The 19,523-nt window shown below is 34.7% G+C and overlaps 1 protein-coding gene across 1 annotated transcript; it reads left to right on the top strand.

Moving 5' to 3' along the window:
• LOC121383496 lies at positions 1–19,523 on the top strand. Its single transcript, XM_041513568.1, has 3 exons — positions 1–709; positions 17,977–18,417; positions 19,513–19,523. The coding sequence occupies exons 1-3, from the start codon at positions 1–3 to the stop codon at positions 19,521–19,523; spliced, it is 1,161 nt and encodes a 386-aa protein (XP_041369502.1).

Below are 19,523 nucleotides of genomic sequence, written 5' to 3'. Positions count from 1 at the left end.
ATGATGCATGACACACCAGATGAGCAAGGTCTCAGTCACACCAACAAGGCATCTGCTACATCTGAAGAAAATGAGATCACAACACAGCAGGAAAAAACAGAAACGCCACTTGGGATTCCTATGGCTAAAACACCAGCTTCCAGTGGATTATCTGAAATGACAATTGAGCCGAAAATCCAAGACTTGTATGGCTTAATAAAAGACACCATCACATTAGAACAGTTAAAAGAAAAAATTAGTTATCTTAAAAAACATAAACCTGATGATATGGCTTCATTTAAGTCAGCATACAAGGTACAAATCACACATTGTGGAGACTCCATAGAAATCCAAGGTCAAAGGTCAAATGTTTTTTCAGCAAAGTCTAAATTACTTGACTTGTTTTCTGCTGCAAAATATGGTTGGTTTCCTTTGGAGAATGCTGAACAGGTAAACCGACTTGAGAGTAAGGATGGAGAAAAGCTTAGGAAAGAACTGGAACAAAAGAATCGGTGCTATGTTAGTTTGGTGAAAAAATCTGAACTCTCTGGTGCTGTAAAACCAGCTAAGAAGACCCAGCCAACCAAGGTGTTTTGCTGCTGGACAACTACAAGAAACCAGACAGTTCAGGTGATGAGTGGGGGGATGTCTTCAGATGAATGTGATGTTCTGGTCTTGCCAGTGCTGGGAGTGGACAACAACCCAAAGCAGCCAACATGGATTAAGGAAGGTAATTAAATTAAAACAAATCTTATATGAGTGGTTTTTAACTTAAATGAAATCGGATTTTATTTACCGATCTGATCCAGTGTTTCCAGTAGGTCTGACCAAATCCAGTGTTGTCAAAACACTTTAGCATAAAACTGACAGTATATTTTTTTATACATGTATAACCATAACACAATATTTTTTCTTTCTTTTCATTTAAAAAAGAACTTACAAGCTTTTAAAAGTCTATTTGTAATTGTTGCTGTACACTTTTAAACTTAAGCTTCCAGGCTTGATTAAAGGGACATTCCTGAGTTTGCTGCATTGTAAGATGTTTCCGACTAATAAAATATTTCTATGATTAAACTTAAATATTAAATATTTTTTCTTGTTTAGAATATCATTGTCTGTATATTCAATGTGTTTCTGGTCGTCTTAATATTTGTAAGAAGCCCAAACTGGATTTTGTCTTCAAATAATTTTGTATGTATAAAAAAAACAATATTTTAGGAAATATGATGAAATTTAACCTAGTACAAATATTAGAACAATCAGAAACACATTTAATATACAGCCACTAATCTTTTATGCAGAAAAATATATTTGATATGTAATTACAATCGTTAAATATCTCTGTTAGTCGATAACATCTTAAAAAGTGCAGCAAACTAAGTTTCTTGTTCATGAACAAATTTTAGACCACTTTCCTAAAACTCATTAATAGTCTGCATTTTATATTTTATGAATTGTCTAAAAAAAAAATCAAATTTCAAACACATACATGTAACTAGTGCACTTAATTATTATTTGGCCTAATCAAATGTCATTACTAGACTAAAGTGTTGCTTATTTCTGCCAATCAAGATCCCTGTAGTGCCCTGAATTGTAATAAATTACCTGAATTGTAATACCTGCCTTGAATTGTAATAAAAACTGCCCTGAATTGTAAATACTGACTTGAATTGTAATAAAACTGCCCTGAATTGTAATAAACTAGCTGACTTGAATTGTAACAAAGAATAACCAGAGCTGCCTTCAATTGTAATAACAGACCTTGCCTTTTAAGGTGCGCGGGTGCAATCGCGTTCGTACAGCGCATGTAATTTAAATCTGGCGAGTGTGAAAAATAACGCATGTTACACTTAACAAACAGTGCACGTAAAATAATTTTGTATATTGATTGCCACTATTTACCGTATGTAGCTGATACAAAGATCCGTTTAATAATACCAGAAATGTTTTTTACGAGAACGGTAGCGTCCATGCAAGATTTTAATATATGACTGGTACTTATATTTGCTATACAAATCGAAAAGCACAGGTTTAATAGACATCTTCGAAGACGTATCAATCCAATCAAAGCTTTGACAGGTGTTGATTGTAACCAGTTGCAAATTCCGGGTCCTTTGTTTTAATTGGAGTGCAATACCTTGATGGCTCTCTAAACCATGAATGGTGCTATCGTTAATGTATGTGTAATCTCTTGACCGACTCAGTGACTTTGACAAATGTCTAGCCTAGTGGCAGTCGATTGACACTACTCAGCACTGTACTAGTTTGTAGGTCCGACTTCAGTGACTGCCGATATACTTAGGCAGACTTTAAAATCACAAACGTCTGAAACACCAGCCATATTAACCACTATTTATTTATTATTTTAAATCATGAACGAGATACTGATGTCTGGGCTGGCCGGTCCACTTGACAGATAGAAATTTGTTCCAATAATAGAAATGGACAGGTGCTTCGGACCGACAAGAATGACAAAAGTGGGACCGGCAAACGCGCGTCTTCAATTTGAGCTGTTGAGTTTATTGTATTTAAGACAGACAGTATTGCCACATAGGTTTCTCCTTTCAACTATCAGCAAGTAGATTTGTGGATCACTGTCATTACAGTCAGTGCTCCACAGCTGGCATTGTATGTATTATCCTGTCTATAGATATGATGGTGCATATAAAAGATCCATTGCTGTTAATCGCTAAGAGTATCACAAGGAGTGGAGGCAGCATGTTTTCTATCTTAGTATCTTTGTTGCCCTTAACCATGTCAGGGGCGGGATCTAGCTTCGTCGATAGAGCGCTCACCTGGTGTGCGTTGGTCACCGGATCAAATCCGCTTGGTGGAACAATTCTATCATGTTGGGCTTTTTGCCGTCCCAGCCAGTGGCTGCCCCACGACTGGTATACCAAAGGCCGTGGTATGTACTGTCACTTGCTATTAATGGACAAATGTAGCGGGTTTCCTCTGACTGCCTGTCACAATGACCAAATGTTTGACATTCAATAGCTGATAATTAATAAATCAATGTGCTCTAGTGGTGTCGTTAAATCAAACAAACTTTCTTTCTTTCTCATACTCGCCTATAGGAAGTATCACAGCCATAATTTAGGCCTAGATACACAAAGTACATGTATATGGGTTGTTATTATGTATATGCAATGAGATAGGACTATAGCACCCACTACACATTAATTAGCCATGTTGTCTTACTCTTAAACATTGTCTTAATATATATATATATATATATATATATATATATATATATATATATATATTTATCATATAATATCTTACATTTTCAGTGCAATCAAAGTATGTGATATTTTTCAGATCACATACTTTAACAATTTGATAACTTTGCAAATTAGATGTAAATTAATGGAGGTCACAGCACTAGGTTTATTGACATTTAATCAAACGCACATGGGTGACACTCCATAATTGACATATGCATTCATAGTCATCAAATAAAAACATTTGAATAGCAATTTTACACTGAAAGCTGTCCAGCGTTCAGAAAACAAAAACTGTTAGGCCCTAGTTTATTTTGATATAAGAACATCCAAAATGACGTCATTCGAGTTTGACGTCATTTCCATTCAAAAATACACCGCGCCACATATTCTTTCGTCATTTGAATATCGCGTAATGGCTGACTGGAATTAAAGTTACGTGTACAGTTTACAAAAAAACATTATATTAAGCTTGAGATTATATGAGCCAGAGGCTCGCATAATACAATTTTTATTCCTAATATATGATATTGACGGTACCGAAAAACACTCTGGTAATAACCTCTATATATATATTTTTTTTTTTTTTTTTTTTTTTTTTTAAACTATTATTTATTCAGTTAATAATAGCATAACAGAAATTATGTTTTACACGACTAGATAACATAAAATAAAATACATGTATGTGTGCCATTTGTTGTAGTGTATACATGGGCCATTTTGAATTAAATTTGGTACCTTCTCTTAAATATTAGCATGTTATCGGGATTACTTTGTTGGAATTTGTGTGTGTGTGTGTGTGTGTGCGTGCGCCCCATGCATATAGCTGAGTTAACCTTTAGACTACTGGATTAATTTTTGACAAAAACCATGTTGAGTGGGTACAAGTTTATAATTTTTACTCACATATATTCACTTAAATGTTTTATACATTCTTGGAACCAAACATACGGGTACTTCGACCCCTGGCCGCCATTGTTTATCACGTGATGCGGTGAAGCTTTTCCTTAGTTACGTATGGTTTGATAGTGAATTGAGGCAACTTTGGACAATCATTTACAGCAGTTAACGACCAAGATGCCTAAAAAATGTTGTGCAGTTGGCTGCATAGATCATAACATTATGTTAAAAAAAATATTGTTTTATAAATTTTGAAAAGATGAGACCAGACGGTGCTTCTGGTTAGATGCACTAAAACGTGATAAACCTGATGGAACGCAATGGCTTCCCACACAGAATGTGATTATGTTGAGTTTAATGTTGTTGCTTGTCGACACTAATCGACGTTAATAGCAACCAAAATGATTAAAGCATGTGCAATGATAAAATTTCCACATTATACTGTAAATAAAATACACAATTCCATCAACATCCAATTTTATTTACCAGCCCCGTAGCGAGACTAATTATCGAGATTAACGGCGGGAGTTACAGTAACGGGGAAATAACCTTTGAATCATGCCCCTGACCCCCCAAATACCTCAAGTCTTCACCGCTCATTCAGTTAACCCCCCCCCCCCCAATAATGTCGCTACGGGCTTGTTTACTTAAAGTAAAGTAGGACTAGTGGTATATGGATAATGTAAAAGGAAATTATTTGTTTGAAATTGTATGTATATATATATATGTGTGTGTGTGTGTGTGTGTGTGTGTGTGTTTGTGTAGAATCTGCTTCAGCAATTACCTGCAATAAAATGGTCATCTGACATATCTGATATTTGTTTTCCTTTCTGGAAATGCTGTTTGACATGGAGAATAATATAGCATTTAACAATCTCATTCATACATTTTCCTTTAATATGCTACACAAGTGCATCTATACAAGAGGTAATTTAACCCAGGTTAAAAGCAACTTAGGGTTAAATATGTGTAGTCTAGTAGAAGGCATATTGATATAGATCAGTTTTCTAACAGTCATGATATTTGCCTGCATCTCCTTTCTCCAGCTGTATATTATTAAAAATTAGTTTTGTACATATTACTTAAATTTTAATTGCAATAACAATTCCAATACAGAACAAGACTGAACAAGAAAATATCTGCATATCCACTTTGACTAGATATAAAACAACACACACACACATATATAACCATTATTTACTCAGGTAAGATTTTGTGTTTTATTAATAAATATACCATGTTAAACCCTGTTATTAAAACATTTGTATGTATGTTTGATGAGGTAACACTATATTTTAGTAAGTTATAGACTATGACATGAAAATAACTGAGGGGAGCTATTAATTCAGGGTATGCACTTAGGATTTTTTTTTAACTGGCCAATCAGGCCACTCATAGCAGCACTAGCTTTGACTTGCCCGTACAACTTTTGAATGCCCCGCGACCGAATTTTGTTTCAAAAACGTACTTAAATTGCACTTTAAAAACATCATCATATCATTCAAACAATAATAAAAACACAAAAGAAGGAAACAGAACTTGTTTTAGTTTTGTTACAAACTGTTGTAATTAAATTATAATTGTTATGTTGTCACGGGACCCACACAATCAAACATCTGGAATGTTTACCAAGGCTCGGTCTTGGAATGAATAAGGTGCTTTTATGGCCATATGGTGAAGAATTAAAACAAAATACTAAGCTGACAGCAATCTATACAAACAATAATCACATCCACTCGAGAAATAAACATACAACACAAGTTAAAGGCATAATTATCACTATTTAACGGGAGCAGGTCGACTCGGCCCCAACACGGTTGGTCAACTTGCCCCACACTGTTTAGTCAACTTATATCATTACCATTTTAAATCTACCAACATTTTAAGCAATAATGTGCATTAAATATTGTTGAATATGCACACCAGTCTGAGTCCAAAAGCCTCACAAATATCATTAAACTAGGCTTGAAAATCCACTGTAATAGATTATTATTTGTCCTATATTAAGATCTCCCCAATATAAAACCATTTAATAAGTGGTGGTAATAGTGGAGTTCCACTGTAATATTAATAAATAAAATGACACCAAAGTTATAGATTTCCATTTTTATGGACAGTAAAGTTTGGGGTGAGTTGACCAGTATTCCTATTTAACACTCGCATGTGCACAGGCAATAATAGCTGTTGTTGACATCGTTGGCAGTAACGATTGGGTGTTTGGTATAGTAGACTTGGTATATTCCGTAAGAAACGAATTGAAAACATTCCAACACAATGTAACTTCGGGAAAACCTCAATCTCGAAACATAGCCTAGAGGAATGTGACGAGTTGTTCTGATTGTAACTAAATGGAAAGTAAAGATAGACATGGCTGAGGTGTTCTGATTGAACCTACGAATGCATTTACATAGCCGAGGATTTCCAAATACATAATCAAAACCTGCCGAGGCATTCCGAATGGTTTTAGACTGTTCGATAGACTGGGGAAGTGGTTGCTATTATGTCCTATATGAGTTTGGTTGCACAGATACTAATAGGAAACCAGATGAAAACAATAAATAAAAAATAACTTTCCGATAAAACATAACATTAGTTATTTGCATTTGTCTACATATTCAATATGCAGAAATTGTCGATCGCCAATCGGGCGACACGTAATAAGGTTTTGACTCGCCCAACGCTATTTTGACTCGCCATGGGCGATCTGGCGACCGTAAAGTGCACTCCCTGTTAATTGCTCCCCTAACTTAGATTATGGGGGGCAATTTAAAATATTATTAATATTCACATACAAAAGGAAGCTATATATTATCCTCCTTGAACTAATCTCAGGGGCGTGATGGGTAGCTAGAGAGAGATATAGATCCCCTTAGATGACAAGGTCTGAGGTTGGCTATATTTTATTATTGCTATTTTCTTTTCGCCTGCATTCAACTGGTAAGGAAGGCCAACATCATGAGATAATTTCACAATCTGTAAAAACAAAATCATTTCAAGAAACTGGTGGGTTTTTTTTTAAAGAATAAAAGAATGTATTCAGTGGAACATATTCACTGTTGCCATTACAACTATATAATAAGAATGACAATAATAATACTGTAATTTAAAGTTGTAAAGTAACATGTTTGCAATTGTTTAATTGTTACATTCTATTTGGAAGTAAAATAATTATGTTAATCATAAAAATAATTATCATCATCTTGAATCATGCATACAAATTTATTATTATACATACAAATTATACACATCATAATTATTATAATATTACTAATTATCTTATTATTTCAAACTTGTTAAAATTTATAATTAATATTACATGAAAATTGCATCAACAAAAATTGTATTCTGCCCAACCTGCCTCTAGTCAGGTCTCGACATATAAGCTATACAGAAACACGTTGGCAATAAATATAGATTGTACTAATTCAGATTCCCGTTGTTCGTTTCTCTTATATGACAACCCAAGCTGCTATAATACTCATAAGACATGCTGCAACTATGTGTTAGCTACAGAAAATAAATGACAATATGCAAGGCATGCAAAAAGTTAACATGATAACTTTATACTATGTAAAACAGTAATCACTAAGGCTTTGCTTCACCCCCAAAAACCCAGATGATCGGTAACTAGGCTATGTGACGTCACGCCGGTTCCGAGAATACATAAAACAAAGTTCATATTTGAATCGGTAAGTATTATTTCCGTGTATTTTTCAAATTTTTATGTTATTTTAGATTAATTATTGTTGATTAAAATTAGGCAAAAAATAGAAAAAGTCGCGTTTACTTACAGGCATTTGTGGCCAGCTGTCCAGTATTTATGTCCATTATTCCCAATAACAGTGGCTTCCAGACCAATATATGGTGATTTTCGTTGTTGGTAAAACGATTAAATTTATTATCAAAATAGCTGTCACAATCAGCTATCGATCCCTGAAAATGACCGCGATGTGCCGCCATTGTTGTCAAGCGAAAATACTTGCCGAAAACCAGTTGTCTTTTGTTTCCTGTTACTAAATCTCGCCTCCAGTAGTCAGAAGGTTAACGAGCATCCTTTTATCCTTTTATGGATGTCTCAATAGCTCAGAAGGTATCGTGGCAAGTTTCCAATTTGGGGGTGATTCGGTGCCACAGGTTCGAGTCCCAGCAACGACATGGGACAATTTGTGTAGCCAGAAAGGATTTAATTATCCCCTGCACCAGTGTATTAATATCTATGTATGTAAACGTCAACCTCAACACACATACAATATATAGATATTCAAACATCAATTCATACTAGCCAGTGCCTGGTCTGCCCACTGTTTCATGCACGTAAGCGTGATCAACCGCGTAGCTTGTAGGTTCCATGCATATAGCTGAGTTAAAGAGCATCCCTTTTATGGATGCATCAATAGCTCAGAAGGTAACGTGGCAAGTCTGCCATAGGTTCGAGTCCCAGCAATGGCATGGGACAATTTGTGAGGCCAGAAAGGATTTAATTATCCCTTGCGCCAGTACGTTAATATCTATGCATGTAACAGTCAACCTCAACATACATACACTATATAGATATTCACACATCAGTACATCAATACATACATACATACACACAATCACAGATACACACATATGACTAAAATTCAATCAGTTAATACTTCAAGAAGAAGAAGAAAAAATGCTTTATTTAAAGATGGACTCAACTCATTTTATTACAGTAACATGGCGTCGGACATATAGTTAAGAGCCACAAAGATAATGAGAGATGGGCTACTCCTACTGAACAAATAATAAGTGGTCTTTTTTGTGCACTTACTCGCAGACGGGGCACTACATATTATGCCCTTTGGTATATACAGACCTGTCAACCTTTAGTCAAGAGAAAGCAGGAGGTGTGTGTTGAAAAAGCAGGAGATTTTGTCAAAAAGCAGGAGATTTTTTAAATTCACACAATTTAACCCAAAATCGCAAGATTTAAAAAAAACATTATTACAATAAGTTATATGAATACTTTATAATGTCATATATACTTCTTAACCTTAGATCTTGGCATTAAAAAAAAAAAAAATTATTAAAAAAAAAAATTAAGTTTAAATATTATTATGATTTAATACATATTTAAAAAAAAAAATATTTTATCCAAAAATGTTAAGAACATGAACAAGAAATAAAAAATTTAATTAGTACATTTACGGTATTACACTTACTTACAGGTTGCGTTACATTATCATTTGTGGTTAGTGTACCAAAGACAAATTTATATAAATCTTATAAATTAATATTCAGTTTTTACTATAATGAGGAACGGTGGCGTGGTACTTATTTAAAATCATTATAATGATGCAATAAACATTGTATTTTCATTAGTCATAAGTAAAACCTCATTACGGACATTGTGTGAAATATACCGGAATTATACCCATTTCCGTGAGTAACTTTATGTCAATGTCAAACACAACATTTTTAATTGTACAAAAATTATTTCTTGAAGTGTACCCTTATAACCAACATTTTACCGCACAAACATACAAAATTAACTGACACAAGTATGTTTATACAGCTAATTGGTCTTTTCGTTGCCTTGCTGTGACATGTGATTTTAACATGCATGTGTATCGCTGTCAACTCGGGAGTCTGGCAGTTCAGATTCGTCATAGTTGCATTATGTAATCCAGTGGGAAGACATTTTACAATTCAGAGGTGTTATTAGAACTAAATTGGATAGTTTAGTTTTTTTATATGGCAACACTGAATGTCAATACACAACCTGTTGAATTAGCGGCAACACGCTTCGTAGCCATTACGATAACAACAAACATTATAATAACACGTCATTTTATAAACTCCATGTGCTTTTTTAACAATATAAATAGGCTATCCCACAATTCTCACTTCGGCAAAGGTTAAACAGTCGGGACAATTCGGCCTGTTTCATTCTCGGAAACCGAAAGTAGTCGACATTTTCCGAATGAGAAAAAAAGGCAGAGTTACTTCCCTTCTGTTATTTTGACAAAAGAGGATCGATTTTTTTTTTATGCTTACAAAAATGTCATTTAACAGGAGAAACTGTCTCCCGCACAGGTGAAAGGAGATTTGATCAAATACCGGGAGACTCCCGCGGAATCCGGGAGAGTTGACAGGTCTGGGTATATACCAGTTGTTTTGCGCAGGTTGGAACGAAAACTGTCCAGTGGTTGCCAGCTCCATCAAGTAGGTTCGATCCTGTGACCCAAACACCTCAGGTGAGAGCTCTACCGACTGAGCTTAAATCCTGCACCTGTATATTTTAATAATCTGATTTTCGTCAAACTGTTCATTAATAATATTATCTTCCTTATTACACGGTGTGTTTTCATACATATATACGTTTTTTGTCAACTGCGACATTGATTTTCAGGCTTTCTGGCAGAAAATAAATTGAGGGTACATACTAAAAACATCACAGACCATAAGCTGCCGTACTAAAGGGATTGTGTTTGGAAATATTTAGAAATTAGACACTGCAGTTTGTCCACTTTGACACATTTTTAACAGCAGTTTCCTTACCACAATTTATACAAACTTACAATGTCACACATGTTATACATTTATTAATTGGCAAGATTTAAGGGTACGTAATGTTACCCTCATTACCCTGTGTTAAAACCCTGATATTGCCCCCCTCCAACCCCATTACAAAAGAGGAAAAGGCATTGCATATATTCTAGATTTTCTGCAACGTCAGAAGACTTCAGCAACATCATGGCTTGTAGATATGGGAACAAGGGATGTATTTCGATTTTTTAAAATTACAAGAAGCTGCCATTCTGGAATTATTTGTTTTACAACACCTGAGCACATTTTAAATTAAGGCTGTTTGGTGTCTAACATATGGTTGTGACACTTGGTCTAGATAGTGAGGGAGGAAATCTGCTCCCACTACATAAGATATTTCTACCGGAAAACAGCAAATAATCGATATATGCACAGACATAATATCAACTAGCATGGTATTTAATATATGACAAGCATTGTTACTGGTTGGGACGAGAAAAACCCAAAGAGTCCATGGAGGAGGCTCGATCACATGACCCAAAAACACCTCAATTGATAGCTCTATGACTAGGCTAGATATAACCATAAAACAGTTGAGGTTATTCTTAAATCATCCATTCTGCTATTGTGTGCCCCACAGCTGGCAGATCAAACATTGTGGTATATGCTATTTGTGACTGAGAGTAACAAACCTATTTGCTGATAGTCGAAAGGAGAAGCCTATGTGGCAGTAATAATTGTCTTAAATACAATAAACTCAACAGCCTCAAACTGAAGAAATGCGGTGCGGTATCATTAAGCACACCTTCCTTTCCATTTTTGTGTTATTACAATTCAAGTCGGTATCTTATTACAATTCAAGGCAACTCTGACTATTACAAATCAGGGCAATTCCTTGTTACAATTCAAGTCAGCTAGTTTATTACAATTCAGGGCAGTTTTATTACAATTCAATATTACAATTCAGGTAATTTATTACAATTCAGGGCAGGTATTACAATTCAGGTAATTTATTACAATTCAGGTCATTATTACAATTCAGGTAATTTTTATTGTAAATATTATTCATATAATATGTTATTAATAGCAGGAATTAAGCCTGCACTTGTACATGCTGTGTAAGAAAGGACACTTACACTAAGTTACAGTGATGTTTGGCTCACCACAGGTTTGGGTTGTTTTGGAATACATGGTTATTAATTTGTGTTTTAAATTCATTGTGTGCATTCAATGAATGCAGGGAATGCATTTGCGTATTCCACTTTCAAATAAAACCATGATTTTCTCCCAAACCTGTGAGTTTTGTTTTGTTTACTTATATATGTATGTACTGATGTTAATGTAAATATTATTCATATAATATGTTATTAATAGCAGGAATTAAGCCTGCACTTGTACATGCTGTGTAAGAAAGGACACTTACACTAAGTTACAGTGATGTTTGGCTCACCGATCAGCTGGGCATAGGCCCTTCCGGCCTTGGCTCTTCAGCTAGGTTTCCCGTGTGTTTTTAGCCAGCTGTGCGAATCAGCTGACATCAACTGACCATTGGCAGTGCGCGTAGCATATAGTTGGGTTTTCCCTATATATTTATAGCCAGCTGTGCGAGTCTGCCAACATTAACTGACCAATGGCAGTGCGCGTAGCATATACATTGCTGAGAGGGAACGTTTGCTTTGGGGAACCTTTTAAAATTGTAAAGGGATATATTTTTAATGAAGCTATGTCTGCTCGTAAATATTATGGCAAAGATAAAAATTATTGACACCGTATCATTTTTTGCATTGACGCAAGAGAGTGGAAATAATTGGGGATTCCCTGATGGGATCAGATGCTGGGTCTCGCCAATCAGTGGATTGTTTGGGATGCCCCAACCAATCGGATGGAAGTTTGGTTTGAAAACCTCTGCGGCTTTTCAAGCAGAGCCACTTTAATTTGAATGTTCTTTGAGTGCAGACGTTAGTTTTAAAAAGCGAATTTTACTTTTCTCCCACTCTCCCACCCTTTATACCTATGTTTAAGAAATGCATGTATGTAGTTGTTTTGTAGTAATAATAGTATAGTTTGTATATGAATACATGGTTATTAATTTGTGTTTTAAATTCATTGTGTGCATTCAATGAATGCAGGGAATGCATTTGCGTATTCCACTTTCAAATAAAACCATGATTTTCTCCCAAACCTGTGAGTTTTGTTTTGTTTACTTATATATGTATGTACTGATGTTAATACAATTCAAAGCATGTACATGTATTACAATTCAGGTAATTTATTACAATTCAGGTCATTATTACAATTCAGGTAATTTTTATTACAATTCAAAGCATGTACAGGTATTACAATTCAGGTAATTTATTACAATTCAAGGCAGGTATTACAATTCAGGTAATTTATTACAATTCAGGGCAGGTATTACAATTCAGGTAATTTATTACAATTCAGGGCAGGTATTACAATTCAGGGCACTATAATCCCCTACCCCTCCTTTTCTTACTAAAGGAACCATTCTGATTTTAATCAAAACCTGTTCCTGCAGTAAGTGTTATTTGTGAAAAGCTAAATGTAGCCATTTTGTATAAAAATTAGCACTAATTGCCTAATGTGGCTATGAGCAGGGTGAGCTCTATGGAAGATCATGTGGACAAAAGATTTTATTGGCTCATGTCAGGTCTACTAATTTTGACTAAGATTGATGACAGTAAGAACTGTTTGCAATTAATTAGACTGGAATTTGTTTCTTTGGAGTTTTAGAGGTTTGTGTAAAGGTTTACTGGAAGGTAAATAGTTCTAGATATATACTTAACCGCAATTGTGGCTTCTAGAAAGTGCTGAATGAGGATCTGAGAGGTGCAAACTTGGTACCCCTGAGCATTAAATGCCTTTGAAATATCTTTTGACATTTTTTGGCCTATGACAAAACTGCTGATATTTATTGTGCTGTTTTATGGGTTAAGGAATTAATTTTGAACTACCCCCAGCTAATTAAGACATCACAGCATCAGGTAACTCGAAGATGCCACTACTATAGCAGCTAGCTAGTATGCAGAAATTACAATTATCACATTTTGTGTCCATTGAAAACAAAAATTGATGTACCGGTACGTATTTTAGCAATTGAGGTTTATAAGCCAAGAAATTCATTTAACTCCATTTAACACCAAGAGTAAGCAGTGGCCACATGTTACATTTTGTTTTACAAACAAGAATTTAACGTCAAGTACAGGGTTTTAGTGTGTAAAGATTTGATTCTGAAGTTCACTTTCTAATGTATAAGTGAAGATTACTTGACATATAAGCCACTTATATAAGTAGCATATAAGTTACCTATATATTGGTATAAGCGAAGTATCAGTGTGTATAAGTATAAGTGAAAAGAATGGTTAACTGACACTTGACTGATACTCCACATATATTATACCTACATGTATAAGTGGTTTATCAGTGGTATAAGTGAACTGGAGTTGGATATTTTTCTTGTTGTTCCTATAAGTGAAATATCAGTGAAATATTAGTTTGGAGATAGTCAGAGAATTTTATCATTGCTTAAATCCAATATGTCATCGGCAAAGAAACATTAAATGTCATTTGCTGACCCATGATTGGAAATATAGTATGAAGTATAGGAGCTGACTCGGGCACATGTCACAGCTGACCTATAATTTTGGTCAGTGACTGAAAATATACAAATTTATCTGGCCATCATAACTTGAAAATTGAAAACACATATAAATGAATATATTGAATTTTGAAGATTGACAAACAGGTCAGGAAAAAGCTGCCTTCTAATTGCATGAAAACTGGTAAAAATAAAAATCAATCTTGAGATTTTGTCATTTAAAAAAAAAAAAGTAATGTTTTTTCAAAGTCAAACTGATTGTTTTGAAAATACCTATACAGCTCTCCAGCAAATTCATGTGCTTATACAGTGTTTGAAAATTATTTTAAAACCCACTTTCCCCAAGGGCAAGTGTGATTTGCATTCTTGCTTGTCCGTAATATGTCAGATATAATTGTTATAATAATACATTATACCAACTTATCTTCTAGTGTGTCGGCCTGTATCGTGTCAAACTCCTAACACATGCAATCTGAGAGTGCTGTTGAATATACAAATGTATGGAGCATTCTTCTTGTTGGGTGAAAAGTAATGGGGGCCATGACTCCCCACCTCCAACACCTCCCTCCTCACCCCCCAAAAAACCAAAACCAAAAACAAACCAAAAACATTTGGAAGTTTGGTTACTGTATATCATTTTGTATTAATTAGCCGATTCTGTGGATAGGCTGACCCATGCATATAAGTTTGCCCCTCAATATCTGGTACAAAAAGACTGGTACGATGTACAAGCCGAGTTATGACATACACAAGTATATAGAAGGGTTTTTCTGATTGTCGCCTGGTAGTTTCAGACGTTGTCGTTGTTGATAGATGTTGATAGTACGGCTGCTATTAAGCGAGTGAAAATCATGCAACGATAACACGTGAGGGCATTGCATCTGGGTGCAATTTCAGTATTTATGACCTTTTGCTGATTCCGGATCTACTAAGCCAGAGATACATGTATTTCGGCTTTATGCATGGAGGTTGTCAGGATTTCCATGCAAAACAGAGGCTTTTTTCAGCAGATTGCTGAGCTTGTCTCCTCCTCAAAGCACTAGTCTACTGAGAGGGTTCTACCAGTCTCACTGGAGCACTTGCGTTTGTTGGGTGACTGAGAGGTACATGTACATGGATCTCTTGTCACACAAACTGTTAATGACCTAGCAGAGTACTTTCGACCACTTCTGTTTCTGAGATATGGTGGTTTATCTGGACGGTACCCATTGGATTCACACAGTCATTGTGGGGCAGAATGTTGTTGTGTTAATGAGAAGTCATCGTTCATCCATTTTGACTACTCTCAGGCAGTGATCATATTTTAGTGCCTAAGAACCAGGTGCCAGGAGAAGAGTTTCTTCTAGGAACCTCTGTCATGGGAAGAAGAAACTTTTTATCTTTTATGGACCAGGGGCCTAATTCACAAAGGTCTCTTAGGCTCTGCCAGACAACAAAGCATCCTCTTTGCAAGTCTTTTAGCATTGCACTGCGAGATCGCAAAGTTGCGACAGTTTAGTGAATTAGGCCCCTGGTGGGAGACATTATAAAAAATACATAGTTTCCATATGGATTTCTGCAACCATCAAACTGGTGACAAGGTGGGTGATCATGTCCATCAGTCCTCATGAGATTCGGGTGATTTCTGCTTCCCATAATTTAATTCCACCACTTGTTAGACATCTTCAAGGTCATGAATGCAGTGATTTTGAAGGGTCGATACACATATCTTGTATTTCCGAGATATGGCGATAATTGGACCAGACGGTGCCCATCGGATTCAGTCAGTCATTGCCATAGTGGGGCATCAAGATTTGTTGGTGTGCAGCACCACGAGATGGGGGAAACCTCTATTCTGGCCGGTCACAAATGCAAGCCGTGACGGGAAATAGTTTATCCAACTCCTGGTTGGAGGGAGTGGGATACTATCTATTGTACCATCTATAATAGACTGTTCTGCATTGCATACTTTTCTCACTATTCAACTTCAAATAGTGGACCCTTTTTTAATCACCAGTATATTTTATATCCATTATCAAGAGACAGAAAATGGGAATGATAAATATACAGAACTTCACTTACATTGTTTTCGCTTCCTATTTATTGCATGAGTTTATTTTGCACAAGAAAAAAAAATACCACAAGAATATATAGTGGTCGAGTGATACCAATATGTTCTTGCGCAAAATAAACTTGTGCAATAAATAGGAAGCAATTAAAAACAATGTATGTGAAGTTTTGTATTTATTACATACCTTCTTTTATTTTTATACAAAGAGGGTTTTTAATTTAACATCATAACTACACTTTCTTAAATCTATGATCAATGGATTTACTTAACGTTAAGAATCATACTTTTCGACAATCTTGTGTCATGTTTTAAATACAATTGACGTAATTTGTTAATCATATGTAAGTAACAAAAGGGCACAAACTTTTGTAAAAACCAAAAGGGAATTTCCCATTTAAAGGTAAGTAAGACTGAATAGGTACGTAGTAAAACCAGATTCTGCAGCCTTCACCAAAACATCAATCATTGGTTATGACTTGCCCATTTATCATAGCAAGGTTGGCAAATATAGTTTGGCACACCTTAAGACATAACAGTCTGCTTAAAAATTATTATTTTAAATGATGTTTTTACTGTAAATATTTTTTAATGGATTGAACACTCTCAAAACTTAGCAGTTGGTGTCAAAAAGATTGTTTCAGGTAGTTCATATTATAATGTGGATTTTTTTTTTTTTTTTTTTTTTTGGCATGCATTTTGTTAGCCATCTTGAATTCAAGTAGTGATAAAAATGTATATCTTAGAAAGTATATTGTGAGAAGTGAATTCCTTGCCACCTAGAAAACCCTATATTTGAAGTACAAAAAAATATTGTTTTGGGTAATTTAGAATTTAAGATATTATTACTTCTTACTCTGGCAGCCATTTTCATGGCAATCTTGGATTTAAATAATGATGCAATATATCAGTTACCATGACCTCCTTAAATGAATTCCTTGATGAAGAAAATTCAATAACATCACAATCTTGTTATAGTTCATGTAATAAGGGATAAATTGCAATGTTTTGGTCTGGCTGCTATATACAAATGTAGTGGTGACCATCTTGGATGTAAATGACTTTGCAACATTGTGATTAGCTAGGAATAGTTCACAATTAATCCTCTGACCACTAAAACACTGTTACAGACATCAACATAGTCATAGTTGATAAAGTATCAGGAAATGTTGCTAGTAACTCTGACATCTATTTTGGATGCTATTTAGAATATTTCAAAATCCTCAAGAGTGCCAGTATGTGCCAACTTAAGTTGGTACCAATGGTTCCTTAATCAGCACTTTCTTGAAAAATTACTAAAACGCAAAGAACATTGTGGGTACTAATCTACAAGCTTTATAAGTGTTATGGCAAACACTAAAAGAAGTATTTCTCCAATTTTATTAATCACCTGAATAACAAATATTAAAAGTTTGATAACTAGCTAAAGCTACTCCATTATAAGAGAGTCAATTAGGCATTTTTGTTTTGTCGTATGATATACTAAAACAATAATAATAATTTTGTTTGGTGCCCTCAGTTGGTACCAATGTTTCCTTTGGATATATAGTGCTGAAGCAAAACTTTAAAATCCTATCCATAGGACTCCTGTTTAAGAAACATATTACAGATTTTACTTTCTTTTTTGCTTGATTTAAACATGTAGATGTACCTGTATAGGTTTAATGCAATATTTCTTTTTCTTTTCTTTTTTTCAGAAAAATCTGGCATATTCAGCAACGTTTTAGATGAAATACATGAGCAAGGATGTGTCTTAAAGCAAACTGTAAGCAGTAAAACTAAATTTGTCTTCCTGAGCTTTCCATCCGAATGGCAAGGTGGAGCTTCAAGGGAGAAAAGTACAATTGAGAATTCCATGAAAGGGTTGTTTAACTCATTGCGCGATGTGTACAGCGAGTCTGGCCCATTACAACCAATGGTTGTGCAGATTGATCTTCAGGATTTGAATGGATTTCCACTTAAAAAGGCTCTGAAGCCAATTATATACACATTGAATTCTGAACTTTTGCGTTTTGAACATCCAATTTGCCTTGTGTTATCTGTGGTTGAAGAAACAGATGCTGAAGATTTAACAGAAGCATTTAAAGATGTTATGAAAAGGAAAGTAATAGCAGGAAAATTTGAAAATTATACAAGCAGTAAGTACATGTACATGTACAATATTTTGACTATATAATTACAACTAAAATATTAACCATGGAATGTGTTTTTTTACAGCAAGTCAATATGGCAACTGGGCTTTAAACATAAGTTGAATCATGTTCAGAAAACCTTTCATTATGAGGAATTACCATAACCATTGTTTCTTTATCAGATATCAAGGACAACTATAGATGTACTTTATCGAAAACAATATTTTAGAGTATTGCAGAAGATATTAAGTACTAGTAGTTCTAATGCACTGTTTAAAGGCATATTATCATGGATTTAAGGCAGTTTCTATTTCTGAATCTAGAAACTGAAACTACTATGAGAATTAAGACTATAAACTGGGGACTTGGAACCAACTTGGTCGCGTATATTTTAAGATAAATTTTGTGTTAATCGAGTGTATTTTGCTATATATTCACCAAACATGATAATTTTATTGAATTTTAAAAATATATCGGATTTACAATCCATTTTTTGTGTGAAAGCAAATAAATACCACCAACAGGCATGAGTGATGACTATAATTAATTTCCAGCTTAGTACACCTTTAGGTACACTTCAAAAATGCAAAACATTCCTAAGCCATAGTGAATATTAATATATGTAATTATCCATGACACTATAGTATATTTGGCATATAATAACAAATCTGACAGGGTGAAAATTGAAAATGTTAATCTAAAGGGACACAAATTCTGGTGCATGTTTAACTAAACATAAATTTCCTGACTACCATAAAGGGAAATACATGTATTTTCACATGCTACTATTTCGCGATTGACACCTCAAACTGGGAATATTTTGTGAAATAAATCTGCAATGACACCATAAGTGAAATGAAAAACACAATTCTCACCATGTTGATGTATCAGTTATGATAATAGTCCACACTGTAACTACAGTAGCCAAGATATATGAATGATATACGTACAATCAGTGTTCATCGATTTTGGGCTACCTGCTCTATATACAGTGGTTCTTTCAAACTAATCTTGGCTACCATACCATACGGGCTTGTTCAACTCTGGATGTATACTGATCTATGTTTACTGTGACCCCATAAATTTACCTTTAACCCATAGGAATCATCTGA

Source organism: Gigantopelta aegis, chromosome 10 (assembly GCF_016097555.1).
Source record: "Gigantopelta aegis isolate Gae_Host chromosome 10, Gae_host_genome, whole genome shotgun sequence".
NCBI classification, from domain to species: domain Eukaryota; kingdom Metazoa; phylum Mollusca; class Gastropoda; order Neomphalida; family Peltospiridae; genus Gigantopelta; species Gigantopelta aegis.
This window is presented reverse-complemented; position numbering and strand designations above follow the sequence as displayed.

Bases quoted from the DNA above. Each gene is read 5' to 3' on its own strand.
- LOC121383496 (XM_041513568.1), top strand. From the start codon at position 1: ATGATGCATGACACACCAGATGAGCAAGGTCTCAGTCACACCAACAAG. The intron at 710-17,976 runs GTAATTAAATTA...TCTTTTTTTCAG, and splicing joins GCCAACATGGATTAAGGAAG to AAAAATCTGGCATATTCAGC.